The sequence below is a fragment of the Oryx dammah genome, unplaced genomic scaffold (genome assembly GCF_014754425.2).
Source record: "Oryx dammah isolate SB20612 unplaced genomic scaffold, SCBI_Odam_1.1 HiC_scaffold_28, whole genome shotgun sequence".
NCBI lineage: Eukaryota > Metazoa > Chordata > Mammalia > Artiodactyla > Bovidae > Oryx > Oryx dammah.
In genome coordinates this window covers 117428103-117444553 of record NW_024070212.1, presented here as the reverse complement: position 1 = coordinate 117444553, position 16451 = coordinate 117428103, and the positions used below count along the sequence as shown (strand labels likewise).

Sequence of the window (16451 nt, the reverse complement as noted above, 5' to 3'; positions counted from 1 at the left end):
CTGGGGGGGGATGGGGGGTGGGGTGCTGTGTTCTGAGTGGGGATGGGGAGCTGTGTCCTGAGTGGGGGATGGGGAGCTGTGTCCTGAGTGGGGATAGGGGAGCTGTGTCCTGGGTAGGGGTGCTTTCTCTGCTGGAAGCAAAGCTTCACTGGCAGCGCCCCCAGAACCCAGGGTTTTTGTTTGTGAGGAAGGAAGGCTGAGTGATGAGAGGCTGGTGAGCCACTGAGGCCGCCTTGTGTCTCCCCACGTAGCGACCCTGCTGACCCCTGCTCAGCAAGTGTGGCTTCTGGACCCCTGTGGATGACAGCTGGATTCTGTCTGTCACATCGAGCCTTGTGGTTTGTGGTTCTGTCAGCATTTCTCGATGAAGCTGTGAAACCAAAGAGCCCCTGTGGAGCACAACATCCTTCCTTGTGCTCTGGGTGGAGCCTCTGTGGAGCACAGCACCCTTCCTTGTCGTGCTCTGGGTGGAGCCTCTGACGGATGCTGTTTGCGATGACTGCAGTTGGTGCTGCGTCAGGAGTGGAGGACCTTGCCTCGGGGTGTGCCAGGCGTCCAAATGCACACACGTGTGCATGCACAGGCACATCACACGCCTGTGCACACGTGTGCAAGCACCCCCACACTCACATAGCTGCTCTCTGCAGCCACACACTCGTGCATGCACACACATGTCCACACACTGGTGCACACATGTGCATGCAACCATACACGCACACAGCTGCTCTCTGCAACCACACGCACGCATGCACACACATCCACACACCTCTGAATACGTGTGCAAGCACACACACACTCACACACATGTAGCTGGTCTCTGCAACCAGGCACACAGCGCCTGTGGTCTTACTGAGTGCCGCGGGTGGTTGGATGGGTGCTGAACATGTACAGACTAGAGCTTTGGGCCTCTTTAACCTACAGAACTTGAGAAGCCACAGGTTCCCTTGCTCATTCCCCAGGCGGGGTGCGCTTGTTCCTCTATGGGGTGGGTGGAGGCGTGTGTCCAGGGTCAGTCTAGAGGCTCAGGCGGTCTGCCCGCCCTTCGGTGGTGCTGAGCGCAGGATGCGTGCGTGTGCCCTGCTTCTGCTCCCGGGCCTTTGGGAGTGGCAGCTGGGCTTCTGGCCTTTCTGTATCTTGTTGTCCATGATCTGCCTCAACTGCATCTGCACCCAGCTATTGTCTCAAACAGACCACTTGGGGTTTGCCCTCCCACCAGCTACAGCTAGTGGAGTGGGGCCAGACCTCAGCAGGGTGCCCTGGGGGTGCGGCCCGAGGAGCCGGCCAGCCCCCAGACTCAACCTTGCTCTGAGGGTCGCTCTCAGGATACGCCACTCTGATGTCTCATCTGTCTGTCTTGTTTGTCTTGCTGACACTCCGCACACCTGGGAGTTCGGCCCAGCTGGGTCACGCAGGGGGCAGGAGCCCGGCCCTGCTCTCCTGCTGGGGGGGAGGGCCCCCTGGTGGCTGGGGCAAACGCAAGCCTATGACGTGGGCTCTGTTCTCCACAGATTGACCGGCTCATTAATTACGGGGCTGACATCCTGAACCCTGTGACACTTTCACAGGGGGACAAAACGGCTGTGGGCACAGCGGTCGACTATGGGTATTTCAGATTCTTCCAGGTGGGTCGAGTCTCTCATTGGCGATGGGGATGGAGCTGGGGCTTTTAGCAACTCTTGGGGAAGGCGGGCCAAAGGTCCCTCATGCCTCTGACCCAAGTCCTCCCCCGGCTTCCTAGAATGGAAAATCCAGCCCCCCCAAGCATGTGTTGCCAGCATAGCTGCCTGTGTGCCAGCTCTCTGAGCATTATCCTGGTCTGTCCTCACAATCACTGTCGCGACCACAGTGTGCCCCAAACAGTGTCGGGCATGGGCCAGGGCTGCTGGACCTGCTCCCCCTGGGGGACTGGGGGCCAGGTGCCCCGTGCTCAGAGGTGGTGACCGGTGCTGGGTTGCAGGACCGGAAGATAGCCCACTGTCCCTTCCACATGCTGATGCCTGCAGAGCGGGAGACATTTCTGGCCCGGAAGAAGCTCCTGGAATACATGGGCCTCCAGCTGCGGCAGGCCGTCTTTGCCAAGGAGTGCCAGTGGGACCTGAAGGTGCTGCATCTGAGCAAGAGAGGTGGGCGTGGCGGGCGCTCGGGCAGGGTGGTCGTGTGGGCGTGGCGGGCAGCCAGCGGGGTGGGCAGCTGCAGTGGGCTCCTCAGGCAGCTCAGAGCTGACCCGGAGACCCCCTTGGCCTGAGTGTGTGTGACAGGCTCTATGCATCGTGGAAGAGCATGGGTGCCTTGTGCTAGGGGCTGCATCCCCCGAAGGTCTGGCTCCAGGAGGCTGTGTGGGGTGGGCCAGGAGAGGACACGCCTGCTGGGCCAGTGTCCACCTGGCCCTCAGATGTTCTGCCAAGGATGTCTGCAAGGGGAATTGAGAAGGGGGTTCTTGGGCTGGGGAGGTGAGCCTGGGAAGAGAAATATTGGAGGTCCCCTCACAGGTCTGGGAGCATCACCTTTGCCCAGTGTCCCAGCCAGCCCCACCCCCTGGCTGCCCTGCTGCCACGGTGGGGGACACGACACCTGAGGAGGGGCGACGTGCCTGCCCTGGGGGTGGGGGTGAGGGACCGTGCCCTGCGGTCTGCTTGGTGAGCTGCGCCCTGGGGGTGGAGCTGGTAGACAGCCTGGTCTAGGGGTGAAGCCCTGGGTCACCCTCTCCTGAGGGCCCTGCGTGGTCTAGCCCCATGGCAGAGCCAGCCTGAGCTGCAGTCTTGGGTGAGAGCCGGGTGGGTCCTCGGGCATGGGCGAAGGATCCATAACCCCATGGTGCACAGACGGGGAGCTTGTCTCCTGGCTCAGCTGGTGAAAGAGAGTGGACTCCCGGGGAAGCCCACGGGCCCAGGGGAGGGGCTGTGCCTTCCAGGAGACGGGGGTGGGGCAGGGCATGTGGCGAGCCTGAGGCACGGCTGCCTGTGTTGGGGGCTGGGAACCGGTGGCCTCTCCTCAGCCACACCTCTGCTCCTGTCCGCTGCCCGGAACCTGCACAGTGGGTGATGGGGAGACAGAGGTGGTGCCAGGGGCGCTCAGAGAGCAGCTGGGAGGGGGGACCCCGATGCCCCTCCGCCCTGCCCAACTCCCTTACATGTACCCCGCACCCTAAGCCCCCCAGCAGCACCCCCGCCCTGCCCACCACCCACGCGTGTGCTCACACACACATGGACCAGCCTCCCCACCTCCCCCACCTGCCAGGCCCCTATCCACACACGTACATACACACACAACCCGCAAGCCCACACCCACCCACCTTTCCACACACCGCCTGTCTGCACCCCGCAGCCCCGAGATGCCCACCTTCCATACACAGCACTCCTCACTGCTGCACACACACTCACACACTAACACAAACCTGCCAAACCCCTCCACAAACCTGCGCACCCTCAGCTCCTCACCCACCTGTCACACACACACACACCCCAATATCTAAACTTCCTGCACAAACAAAATAAGACCCCTGTTCTCCAGCCCACAAATAGTTACTGACCAGATCCCACCACCCGCTCACACACATCCCTACCAACTGCTCACCCCCACCACCCCTCACACCCCTGTCCTCACACACCTGTTACCCCAGCCCAGCCCCCACACAAGCCCCCAGGGACCAACCCCCTCACCCCCTCCACGTACCCACACCATTCCTCCCCACTTGCACACTCATCCCATCCTTCCCCACAGAACCGCCTTGCACACTGTCACACATACACACCCACCGTCCATCATAACCCCCCCACCACGCTCACCAGCCCACCCGCAGCCACGCACGTCCATTCACCCTCACACCAGCTCATGGCTGCCGACCACCTCGTAGCTGCGTGCCCACACACGACTTCCCTGTCCCATCGGGTCAGGGGCTGTAAAGGTACCGCGGCCTGAGTTCAGCAGGGCGGGAGATGCTTAGTCAACAAGCAGGTGTTTGCTCAGTTCAGGAGGCTGGAGACCGAACTCCAGGAGCCAGGAGCCAGTGTGGCTGGTTCTGAGGAGGGCTGCTTCCTGGCTCCTCGACGCCGTCTGCCTGTCCTGTTCTCACATGGGAGGGAGAGTGTGCACTTCCTCTTTTTACAGGGTACTAATTCCACCAGAGGGCTCTGCCCCCATCACCCCAAAGCCCCCATCCAAGTCCCGTGGCACTGGGGTTAGGCTTTCAGCAAATTAATCTTGGAAGGATACAGGTGTGTCCATAACACTCCTCCCCGGCCCCGACTCAAACACGAGCCTCCCCTACCCTCTCACCTACACACCACCCAACGCGCAAATAACGACAGTCAGCCCCAGAGGGGGGCAGTAACGATGGGAAATGAACAGGCCCCTGGTGAGAAGTGGGCGCCGTGGAGAGAGGTGAGCAGGAAGTGCAGTGGAAGACACCATGACGAAAGCATCCAAAGTCTGTTGAAAATCGTCAACCTGTATATCCAGAGAGCTTAATGAACTCCCAATAGGATAAACACAGACACCCACAAACAGACACACGATAGTTAAATACTGAGAACCGAATGATTCACCACAACGGGACCCCAGTGAAGTCAGCAGTTGGCCCCTCATCAGAAGCCACGGATGCCAGGAGGCAGTGGCATGGCGTAGTCAAGCGCTCAAAGCGGTAAGCTTCAGCTGAGAATGCTAGATCCAGCAAAGCTGGATGGAGGTGACAGAAAGGCATTCCCGAAGACAGAACCCTTGAGGACTTGTCCCTCGTCGCCCTGCTTTACAGGAAGTACTAAAGCACGTGACTCCGGATGGAAATCAAGTCATCAAGTCAGTGAATAAAGAGCACTGGCAAAGCTAATTGTAAAAATAAAAAATAAATGCATGTTTTCTTAACAGATTCAAAAAGAAATTTGCATGATTTATATATAAGCATTTTATAGAAAAATTACTATAAGCATATATATATGGATTTTATTTATTGTAATCCTGGTGGCTCAGCTGGTAAAGAATCCACCTGCAGTGCAGGAGACCTGGGTTCGATCCCTGGGTTGGGAAGATCCCCTTGAGAAGGGAACGGCTGCCCACTCCAGTGTTCTGGCCTGGAGAATTCCATGGATTGTATGGTCCATGGAGTTGCAGAGTCGGACATGACTGAGTGACTTTCACTTTCAAGGAAATAACAAAAGTATAGTTTAAAATAATTGAAGAAATTAAACATTACATTTAAAAGTATTCACTTAATGCAAAAAAGTAAATAAAGGAGGAGTAGAAGGACAAACGGAGAAGGCAACAGCACCCCACTCCAGTCCTCTTGCCTGGAAAATCCCATGGGCGGAGGAGCCTGGTGGGCTGCAGTCCATGGGGTTGCTAAGAGCCAGACACGACTGAGCAGCTTCACTTTCTCTTTTCACCTTCATGCACTGGAGAAGGCGATGGTACCCCACTCCAGTACTCTTGCCTGGAGAATCCCAGGGACGGGGGAGCCTGGTGGGCTGCCCTCTATGGGGTCACACAGAGTCGGACACGACTGAAGTGACTTAGCAGCAGCAGCAGCAGCAGCAGAAGGACAAAAATACGAGACACGTAGGAAACAAAATGTAAAGCAGCAAACGTAAGCCCAGCTATGTCGGTAATAACATCAAGAATGAGTGGACTAAATAATACGGTCAAGAGGCAGAAACCATTCGATTGAATAAAAATAAGAAAAATCCATTTACATGCTTCCCACAGGAGACATGTTTTAGACTCAGTGATACAAATAGATTGGAAGTAAAATGATAAAAGAATCTTGCATCGTGAAAATAACAACCACGAGAAAGCTGGAATAGCCATACCCGTATTACCTAAAAATGGACTTTAAAGCAAAAATATTACTGACAATAAAGAGGGACATTTTTAAATGATGAAAGAGTCAATTGATCAGGGAGATAAAGTAATTATAAACCTATATGCACCTAACAGCAGACACCCAAGTAACCAAAGCAGAAAAGACACACGTGAAATGCAAAATAAATAATTCAATAATAAAATAGTTGGAGATGTCAATTCCCGATGTTCAATAATTTGTAGAAAATCTAGGCACAAAATTATAGAGAAAAGATTGAGCAATACTGTCAGACTACAGAGGACAGGGAGTCCTGGCACGCTACAGTCCATGGGGTCACACAGAGTCGGACATGACCGAGTGACTGAACACACACACGCTAGACCACGAGACCGCATGCATTTACCGAGCGCTATGCCCACCAGACAGCAGACACATACTCCTCTCGAGTCCACGTGGGACGTTGTCCGGGGCAGACCATGCGCTCGGCCATAAGAACCCCCCCCCAAAACTCTTAATACATTTATAGGCATAGAAAGAATGCAGATTAGGTACTCTGGCCACAACGGAATGGAATTAGAAATGAGTATAACCAGAAGACATTTGGAGATATCACATAAAACAATACACTTCTAAATAACCAGGGGTCAAAGAAGAAATTAAAAAAGCAATTAGAAAGTACTTTGATATGAATGCGGAAGAAGACAACATAGCAAAACTCACGGAGTGCAGCTAAAGCAGTGATCACAGGGAAGTGTATAGCTATGAATGCCCATATTACAAAGAAAAACAACCTCAATCAATTAACCTAACACTGCTCCTTGAAACACTGGCAAAAGAAGAGCTCGCTAAACCTAGAGTAAGCTGGTTTGCCAGCTGGAGAGATGTATGTGTGTCTTTTAGAGAGAATATTAGTGAAATACAGGATAGAAAAATAATAGAGAATATCAGTAAACCTTGGAAATGGTTCACTGAGAAAATCAGGAAAACTGACACATTTGGCTAGATTTACTAGGAAAAAATGAAGACTCAAATTACTGAAATCAGAATGACAAGAATAGACATTACTACCAAACACTTAGGAGTGGAAAGAATTATGAGAGAATATGATGAACAACTTTATGACAACGAGTTGGAGCACCAAGATGAAATGGAGAAGTTGCTGAAAACATAGCATCTAAAGAGGGGATAAAAGGTCTGCCCAGATTCATAACAATTAAAAAGATTGAGTAAGTAACAAAGAACCTCCACACAAAGACCCAGGTACAGATGGCTCCGTTGGTAAACTGTACCGAACATTTAACATGGAATTAGCACAGATCCTTTTCTAATTCTTTCAAAAATTAAAGAGAAAGGAACATTTCCTAACTTATTTTATGAAGCCTCATTACTGATTCCAAAGCCAGACAATAGCATTGTAAGAAAACTAAAGACCAATATCCTTTATGAATATAAATGCAAAAATCTACAACAAAATACTAATGAACTGGGACTTCCCTGACAGTCTAGTGGCTAAGTCTCTGTGCTTACAATGCAGAGGCATGAGTCCCATCCCTGGCTGGGCAACTAAGATCCCGCGAGCTGTGTAATGTGGCCAAAATATACATACAGTAGAAACCAGACTCAGCATCGTGCCAAAGAGCTGTCTGCCATGACTGATGGGATCTACTCCAGAAATGCAACGATGGTTTAACAACAACAAAATTGTCAATGTAATATACTATACTGTTAAAATGGAAGAAAAAATTCAATTGATGTAAAAAAAAAAGAACTGATGTAGAAAATCCAACATCCTTTCATGATGAAACACACAACAAAGAGCAGAAGGGCATTTCTTTAACCTGATGAAGGGCGCCTGTGAGAAAACCCCCCCGGCCGACATCAAGTCAGTGACCCCAAGGTCAGGAAGGAGACAGAAACGTCTTCTCTCCCCACTTCTGTGTAAGATCGTACTAGAGTTGTAAACTATGCAATTAGACAAGAAAAACGAAGGAAAGGCATCAAATTCGGAAAGGAGAGTTAGAGTTACCATCTTGCTTTATTGCCAGCTCCCCCAGAAGCCTCGCTTTGCCAGGTGGTTCGGGAGGGCACTTTGGCCCTCCCCACTCTGTCACTCACAGAACTGCTTGGACCCCACAACAGCATGGGGAGTGGTCCTGGGGGCTGGGGGTCGTGAAGAGCGGGGAAGGAGGGTCTCCCACATTCTCTACTGTCCTGGCCAACGGGTGTTTCTTTGTGGGGTTCCTGCATGTGAAGGGGTGCCGGGGGAGTGGAGGATGGGTGGCCTTCCTTGAGAGGACTGATGCATTGTCTAAGCACAGGAAAGCAGAGGGGTGTTGTTGAGCATCAGGTGATTACTGTCGGGGGCTCGCTGCTCTCCTGTCCCCCAGCCCTCTGGGCATCCTGCCACCAGTGGCCAGAGAGCAGAGCCAAGGGTCTCCAGACCAGAGGGGTGTGTGAGCTGAAGGCCAGAAGGAAGCTGGTGCTGCCCTGTGGCCGTTAAAGGTGGAGTCAGGAACCTGGAGCTGGGGCTGGCAGCCAGGAGGCTTGTGGACCTCAGGGCATGGCTGCAGGAGCAGAGGGACACAGCCCGCTCTGTGTCCTCGGACCTGCTGGGGGCCGCTCAAGGGTGGTGCTGCCTGCCCCGCCGGCCTTGCAGGGCTGGGGAGGGGCTCACCGGGTGGTGGAGGCGGGCAGCACAGTGCTGCCCTCCACAGGTGGGCATCACGTGTGACCCGGGGCTGTGGAGGCTAACGCAGGTCTCTCTCGGTGCAGCGGAGCTGGCCCCCTGCCTCCGGCTGAAGCGGAGGGGTGGCATGCCCAAGGGCCAGGACTTGCTGGAACAGGAGCAGTAAGTGGCTGGGTGGTGCCCGGCTGGGTGGTGCTGCTGAGCCTGCCACGACCTCCCTGCCCAGGGCAGGGTCGCTCCCGAGAGGCCCAGCTCTGCTGCGGGCCATGGCTCAAGCCAGGATGGGGGCAAGGGGACTTGCAGGCTCACTTGTGGACTAGCCTGGGTGGCTCTGGGTGGGTTCCATGGCCCCCGGGGAGGGGGCAGTGGCTAAGTGGGGGTGAGCCCAGCTCTGCTGCTCGGAGATGCCCCCCACCCGCATCAAGCCGAGGCCCTCCTTGCCCCTCCACTGCTGGCCCCCTTGGGCCCCAGCTCTGCCCCGTCCCCACTGTTAGGGGCAGTCCTGCATGCCCAGTGCTGCGTTATCCCCATGGGCATCCCAGATAGCTTCTGCCCAGGACACCCTGGTAGGCAGGGTGGGGGTAGGTGGGCGGGAGGGGGAAGAGCACGTACCCAGCTCTCTGCCCCCCGGCCCCGAAGCAGACCCGCCCAGAACCAGACACTGCAGACTCCTGCCACCCCTCGCCATGGTGATGATGTGAGGGTCCCTGCGTAGGGGATGTCATTTCCTGCCTGGGGGGTGTTGGCCAGCACAGAGTGGGGGCTTGTTTCCTGTTCTTGGTAGCGCTGGGCTGAACACACTTAGACCAGGACTCGTGAGCTGTCCGCTCTGAACGCAGGACATGGCGGGTCCCGGCGCCCAGGGCCTCAGGCACACGTGCCGGGCACCCCCTGACTGCCCGCCTGCTCCCTTGCAGGATTCCCTTCTTCAAGTTCTGCTACCAGTGTGGCCGCTCCATCGGGGTGCGCCTGGCACCCTGCACCCGCTGCTATGGAATCCTGACCTGCAGCAAGTACTGCAAGACCAAGGCCTGGTCCGACTTCCACAAGAAGGACTGCAGCGCCCTCATGGCCATTGGTGAGGCCAGGCGGCGGCTGGGCTGCTGCGGGGCCGGGAGGGTGGCCCCGGTCATGCCCCGAAATCTCCCCAGTTCCAGCCACTTTGTGCGATTCCCGGGGAGGGGGCCTGTGTGGTGACAGGGAGGCACGCAGGGAGGAGAGCCCGGGGCTGAGGGCGGTGACTCTCCCTGGCCCTGCTGCTCCGGCGAGGCCGTGGTTGGGCAGGGTGGTGTGCAGAGCTGTCCCCTGAGACATGGCCGGGCGGCTTGGGCCCTGTTGGGGTCGGGGGGGGAGGCAGGGGTGTCCTGCTCTTTCTTCGACTCTGTCCTCGGCTGCAGTGGAGAGGCTGGACGGACCCCTGCCCTTGGGCCCGTGCCCCTGGAGCTCTGATCCATAGCATCACCTCCATTTCCCACTCTGTGAAATGGGTCTTTTAGTAACAGACTGCTGTGGGGGGCACCCTGGATCTGGCTGCAGTCCCCTCACCTCGGGTCATCTCTGAGGAGCAGTTGCCCTGACAGCTGGTTCTTGCCGTGTATGCCACCCGCGTGTGAGCTCTGTTGGGCCCTGAGCTCCGGGCGCCCCTGCTGCGGTGGGACACGGGGGAGCCGAGAGCAGAGACTGCTCTGGGCAGTGCTTCCAGCAACAGCCACTGGCCTGCACAGGCACGTGGCTCCTCGGGGACGGCCCGGCCCCCCACCTCCAGGCCCCCCACTCCCTGCAAGTTTCTTGTCCAGGGGAGCAGCAGGAGGAGGAGTCCTGGAGGGTGAATGGATCTCAGTGAAGAAGTGGCGCTGGGCTCCGTGGCCAGGAGGGCTGGGCCGCTGGCCCCCCTGCTGGCACCCGCCTGTGGGGCTGCCTCTGGGCTGCTGGCCCTGAGGACTCCAAGGCGGGGGTCTGCTCGCTGACCCTGAAATAAAACGGCCCCCCTGGAGGGGTTTTAACCCTCTACCCTGATCCGGCTCTCTGGTGGCGCTGGTGGTAAAAGAACCCGCCTGCCAGTGTGGGACACATAAGAGACCCAGGTTCGATCCCTGGGTGCAGAAGATCCCCTGGGGGAGGGCATGGCAACCCACTCCAGTGTTCTTGCCTGGGGAACCCCATGGACAGAGGAGCCTGGTGGGCGACAGTCCATGGGATCCCAAGGACTCGGCCACGACTATAGACAGCATGGGCGCACGCACCCCTACCCAGGCCAGGGGCTCTGCGTCTGGCCAGTGGTCTCACTGGCCCCATGGCCTCGGCTGTCTGTCGGGCAAGGAGGGCGGTGGGTGCGCGTCAGGGCTGGCGCGTGCTCTGAAGGTGCCGCCAGGAGGTGGGGGTGTCTGGGCTCGTCACGGCTCACGGGGGTGGGGCGGCACCTCCTGTTCCTGCCCACGGGCTCCACGTCCGCTAGTGGCCAGGGCGTCCGTTTCTTCCATGTGCATTTACTGAATGTCTGCTTTGCCAGGGCTGTCCTAGGGGGGCTGGTGGATGTGGGAATCACCCCCAACTGATGGAGGGGAAACTAGAGGGTGACCATGAGCCAGGAAGGGGGGTCCCCAGGTGGCTCGTCTGCCCCCATGGAGGGGTGGGAGGAGGGGTGGTGAGGCGTGAGGGCCGGGGACTCCATCTTCCAGCAGGAAGGTGGTAGGTGCTCCAGGGAGGGGCTTGCTGCTGAGAGCAGAATGGTGGCGGGGTGGGCAGGTGGCAGAGGAGGTGGGGTGGTTGGAGCTGAGCTGGGGAGGACCCCAACCCAGCAGGCTTTTCGCTGGTTAGCGCGGCGTCTGCAGCCATGCTGGTTTGGCCTGATTTCCGGAGTGTCTTGTCGAGGACCGGGCTCCCTCATGAGGCTCCCTCCTTCCCCGAGGGAAGTTCGCTGGGGCCGCCCTGCCTGCCACTCCCGGCAGGGCTGAGGAAGGCAGCTGGGCAGAGGAGAGGGCCTGGCCGTTGCCCTGGAGCTGGGCTAGCTGTGCCGAGGGGCTCCCTGTGGAGGCTGGGGGTGGGCCTCTGCACCTGCCTCAGCCAGTTCTGGCTGCAAGCCACCCTGGGACACGTGACGTGGCTGTGGAGCGCCTTCCGGGAGAAGGGGGACGTGGGTGCCTCCACTGCATCTGCCAGAAGGAAAACTTTCCTAATGATGACTTCTTACAAGTTCCAGAACACACAGACAGAAAAGTAAGAAATGGGCAATGGCAGTTATCCCAGCACCTGGAAATCACCACGGTCGACACTGTGGTGTGTGTGCTTCCAGTTCCATCTGAGAGTCTATATAGACACCAGTGGGGACAGGGACAGACGCTATTTTCTTGGGCTCCAAAGTTACGGTGGACGGTGACTGCAGCCATGAAGTTAAAGATGCTTGGAAGAAAAGCTATGACAAACCTAGACAACATATTAAAAAGCAGACACATCACTTTGCTGACAAAGGTCTGTAAGTCAAAGCTATGGTTTTCCCAGTAGTCACGTATGGATGTGAGAGTTGGACCATAAAGAAGGCTGAGTGCTGAAGAATTGATGCTTTTGAGCTGTGGTGTTGGAGAAGACTCTTGAGAGTCCCCAGACCAGTCCATCCTAAAGGAGATCAGTCCTGGGTGTTGACTGGAAGGACTGATGCTGAAGCTGAAACTCTAATACTTTGGCCACCTGATGCGAAGAGCTGACTCATTTGAAAAGGTCCTGATGCTGGGAAAGATTGAGGGTAGGAGGAGAAGGGGACGACAGAGGATGAGATGGCTGGATGGCATCCCCAACTCGATGGACATGAGTTTGAGCGAGCTCCGGGAGTTGGTGATGGACAGGGAGGCCTGGCGTGCTGCGGCCCATGGGGTCGCAAAGTCGGACACGACTGAGCGGCTGAACCACAGAAGGCATCATATGTAACGTGTGTGCACACCACGCACACATGTGTACCTACAGTGGGAGCATGGTCATGTTGTAATCTAGGCCGTGAACATCTGTGCTATTTATCTGCAACATCATTTTCCCCAAATGAAAACAGTCTTTATTCTGGCTGTGCAAGATGAAGTCAGCAGAAAGCATCCCAGTCTACTCAAGGATAACGCCCTGAACGTGTTTAGATTTTAATCTGTGCACGTGTGCACACACGCACATATGTCCTCCAGCACCCCGTACACACGTGTGTGCTTTTCCATGCACTCCATCCATCATCAAAACAGAAAGGTTCACTTTGAACCTTAACCTGCCTTCCTAGCACCCTGTGGGGTCCTGTCACTTCCATGCAGGAACCCCAGGGTGTCTGCCTGATGCCCCTTTGATGGGCATGTCGATTCACCGTCCACATGTGCAAGGCCGCTGCACACACACTGTTGGCCCATTTTCCACTTTGTCTAAATTCACGGGGATTAGCTCTTCACACACGTTCTGCATCCATGGCTCGCCCTCTGGAGGTCTCTGGTCGTGTACCTCCCCCGCCCCGCCAGCCCTGGGCTCTGGTGGTGTCGGCCCGTCCCGTCCCCGGGGTGCCGCACCCCTCAGCTCACAGCTCACTTCCACACGCCGATTCTGCATTTGTTTTTCCTCTTGCCCACTTCTCCTGGGGAGGTCTGCTCTCCCTGACTTGTGAGGACCCCCTAAAGCACACCCCACCCTGTCTCCGGCTCCCACGGGAAGGGCCTTCTCCCAGTTGAACTTGGCCACGTGGAAACGTCTGCTCTGTGGTCCACTCTGTCCGTCCTGTTCTTGAGGGCCCAGTTTGCTAGCGTGCTTAGGAAGCAACCCTGAATGAGACGGTACGAGGCTGCGCTGATTCTATAAACGATTTTCTTACACTGTGGTTTTCACCTGCTTACCTGTAGCTTTTCATTCTTTCTGGAGTCATTTCTCCAGTCTTCTCCAGTAGCATATTGGGCACCTAACTGACCTGGGGAGTTCATCGTTCAGGGTCCTGCTTTTTGCCTTTTCATACTGTTCATGGGGTGCTCAAGGCGAGAATACTGAAGTGGCTTGCCGTTCCCTTCTCCAGTGGACCACGTTTTGACAGAACTCTCCACCATGACCCGTCCGTCTTGGGTGGCCCTACACGGCATGGCTCATGGTTTCACTGAGTTAGACAAGGCTGTGGTCCATGTGATCAGTTTGGTTAGTTTTCTGGGATGTGGTTTTCAGTCTGTCTGCCCTCTGATGGAGAAGGATAAGAGGCTTGTGGAAGCTTCCTGATGGGCGAGACTGAGTGAGGGGGAAATGGGTCTTGTTCTGATGGGCAGGGCCATGCTCAGTAAATCTTTAATCCAATTTCCTGTTGCTGGGCCAGGCTGTGTTCCCTCACTGTTGTTTGACCTGAGGCCAAACTATGGTGGAAGTGACGAGGATAATGGCGGCCTCCAAAGGTCCCATGATGCACTGCTGCGCTTAGCGCTTCCGACCCTGCAGCAGGCCACCGCCAGCTGACGCCTCTGCCGGGGACTCCTGGACACTCACGGCAGGTCTCGGTCAGCCTCCTGTGGGGTCAACTGCCCCTTCCTCCTGGGTCCTGGTGCACACAAGGTTCTGTTTGTGCCTTCTAAGAGTCTGTTTCCTCAGTCCTGTGTAAGTTCTGGCAGCTCTACGGTGCGGTTAATGGCAACCTCCTCCAAGAGGGCTTATGTCATACCCAGTCTGCTGCACCCAGAGCCCCTGCCCCTGCAGCAGGCCATGCTGACCCGTACCTCCGCAGGAGACACTCCAAGACAGTTCTGGCTCAGTATCTGTGGGTCTCTGGGTTCTGGTGGGCACACGGTATGTGGGAGCCCCCAAATGTCTCTGGCAGGTGTGGGGACGATTCCCAGGTGTGGGGACGATCCCCAGGTGTGGGGACGACTCCCAGGTGTGGGGATGACTCCCAGGTGTGGGGACGACTCCCAGGTGTGGGGAGATTCCCAGGTGTGGGGACGATTCCCAGGTGTGGGGACGACTCCCAGGTGTGGGGATGATTCCCAGGTGTGGGGACGATTCCCAGGTGTGGGGACGACTCCCAGGTGTGGGGACGACTCCCAGGTGTGGGGACGACTCCCAGGTGTGGGGAGATTCCCAGGTGTGGGGATGACTCCCAGGTGTGGGGATGATTCCCAGGTGTGGGGATGATTCCCAGGTGTGGGGACGATTCCCAGGTGTGGGGACGATTCCCAGGTGTGGGGATGACTCCCAGGTGTGGGGATGACTCCCAGGTGTGGGGATGACTCCCAGGTGTGGGGATGACTCCCAGGTGTGGGGATGATTCCAAACACCTTTTGCCCCTCCCACCATCTCTATGGCTTCTCCTTTGCCCTTGGACATGGGGTGTCTCCTCACAATCCCTCCAATGCCTGTGAGGTCAGTGGGGAAATAACTCCAGAAAGAATGAAGAGATGGAGCCAATGCAAAAACAATACCCAGTTGTGGATGTGACTGGTGATAGAAGCAAGGTCCGATGCTGTAAAGAGCAATATTGCATAGGGACCTGGGATGTCAGGACCATGAATCAAGGCAAATTGGAAGTGGTCAAACAGGAGATGGCAAGAGTGAACATCGACATTCTAGGAATCAGCGAAGAAAAATGGACTGGAATGGGTGAATTTAACTCAGATGACCATTATATCTACTACTGCGGGCAGGAATCCCTTAGAAGAAATGGAGTAGCCATCATGGTCAACAAGAGTCTGAAATGTAGTACTTGGATGCAATCTCAAAAACGACAGAATGATCTCTGTTCATTTCCAAGGCAAACCATTCCATATCACAGTTATCCAAGTCTGTGCCCCAACCAGTAACGCTGAAGAAGCTGAAGTTGAATGGTTCTGTAAAGACCTACAAGACCTTCTAGAACTAACACCCCAAAAAGATTTTTATTATAGGGGAATGGAGTGCAAAAGTAGGAAGTCAAGAGACACCTGGAGTAACAGGCAAATTTGGCCTTGGACTACAGAATGAAGCAGGGCAAAGGCAATAGAGTTTTGCCAAGAGAATGCACTGGTCATAGGAAACACCCTCTTCCATCAACGCAAGAGAATACTCTACACATGGACATCACCAGATGGTCAATACCCAAATCAGCTTGATTATATTTTTTGCAGCCAAAGATGGAGAAGCTCTATACAGTCAGCAAAAACAAGACTGCTCAGATCATGAACTCCTTATTGCCAAAATCAGACTTAAATTGAAGAAAGTGGGAAAACCACTAGAGCATTCAGGTATGACTTAAATCCCTTACGATTATACAGTGGAAGTGAGAAATAGATTTAAGGGATTAGATCTGATGGACAGAGTGCCTGATGCACTATGGACAGAGGTTCGTGACATTGTACAGGAGACAGGGATCAAGACCATCCCCAAGAAAAAGAAATGCAAAAAAGCAAAATGATTGTCTGAGGAGGCCTTACAAATAGCTATGAAAAGAAGTGAAAGGCAAAGGAGAAAAGGAAAGATATAAGCATCTGAATGCAGAGTTCCAAAGAATAGCAAGGAGAGATAAGAAAGCCTTCCTCAGTGATCAATACAAAGAAATAGAGAAAAACAACAGAATGGGAAAAACTAGAAATCTCTTCAAGAAAATTAGAGATAACAAGGGAAATTTTCATGCAAAATGGGCACAAGAAAGGACAGAAATGGTATGGACCTAACAGAAGCAGAAGATATTAAGAAGAGGTGGCAAGAATACACAGAAGAACTATACAAAAAAGATCTTCACAACCCAGATAATCACAATGCTGTGATCACTTACCTAGAGCCAGACCTCTTGGATATGAAGTCAAGTGGGCCTTAGAAAGCATCATTAGGAACAAAGCTAGCGGAAGTGATGGAATTCCAGTGGAGCTGTTTCAACTCCTGAAAGATGATGCTGTGAAAGTGCTGCACTCAATATGCCAGTAAATTTGGAAAACTCAGCAGTGGCTACAGGACTGGAAAAGGTCAGTTTTCATTCCAATCCCAAAGAAAGGCAATGCCTAAGAATGCTCC

General features: G+C 55.0%; 1 protein-coding gene across 1 annotated transcript in view; it reads left to right on the top strand.

Annotated features, from left to right (window-relative positions):
- ANKMY1 (ankyrin repeat and MYND domain containing 1) overlaps nt 1-16451 on the top strand; it is a 51848-nt gene that overhangs the window by 20453 nt on the left and 14944 nt on the right. Inside the window, exons 10-13 of the mRNA XM_040232002.1 lie at nt 1509-1622; nt 1958-2123; nt 8567-8642; nt 9398-9558. Of these exons, the coding sequence (XP_040087936.1) occupies nt 1509-1622; nt 1958-2123; nt 8567-8642; nt 9398-9558 (517 nt within the window). The remainder of the gene's footprint in view (nt 1-1508; nt 1623-1957; nt 2124-8566; nt 8643-9397; nt 9559-16451) is intronic.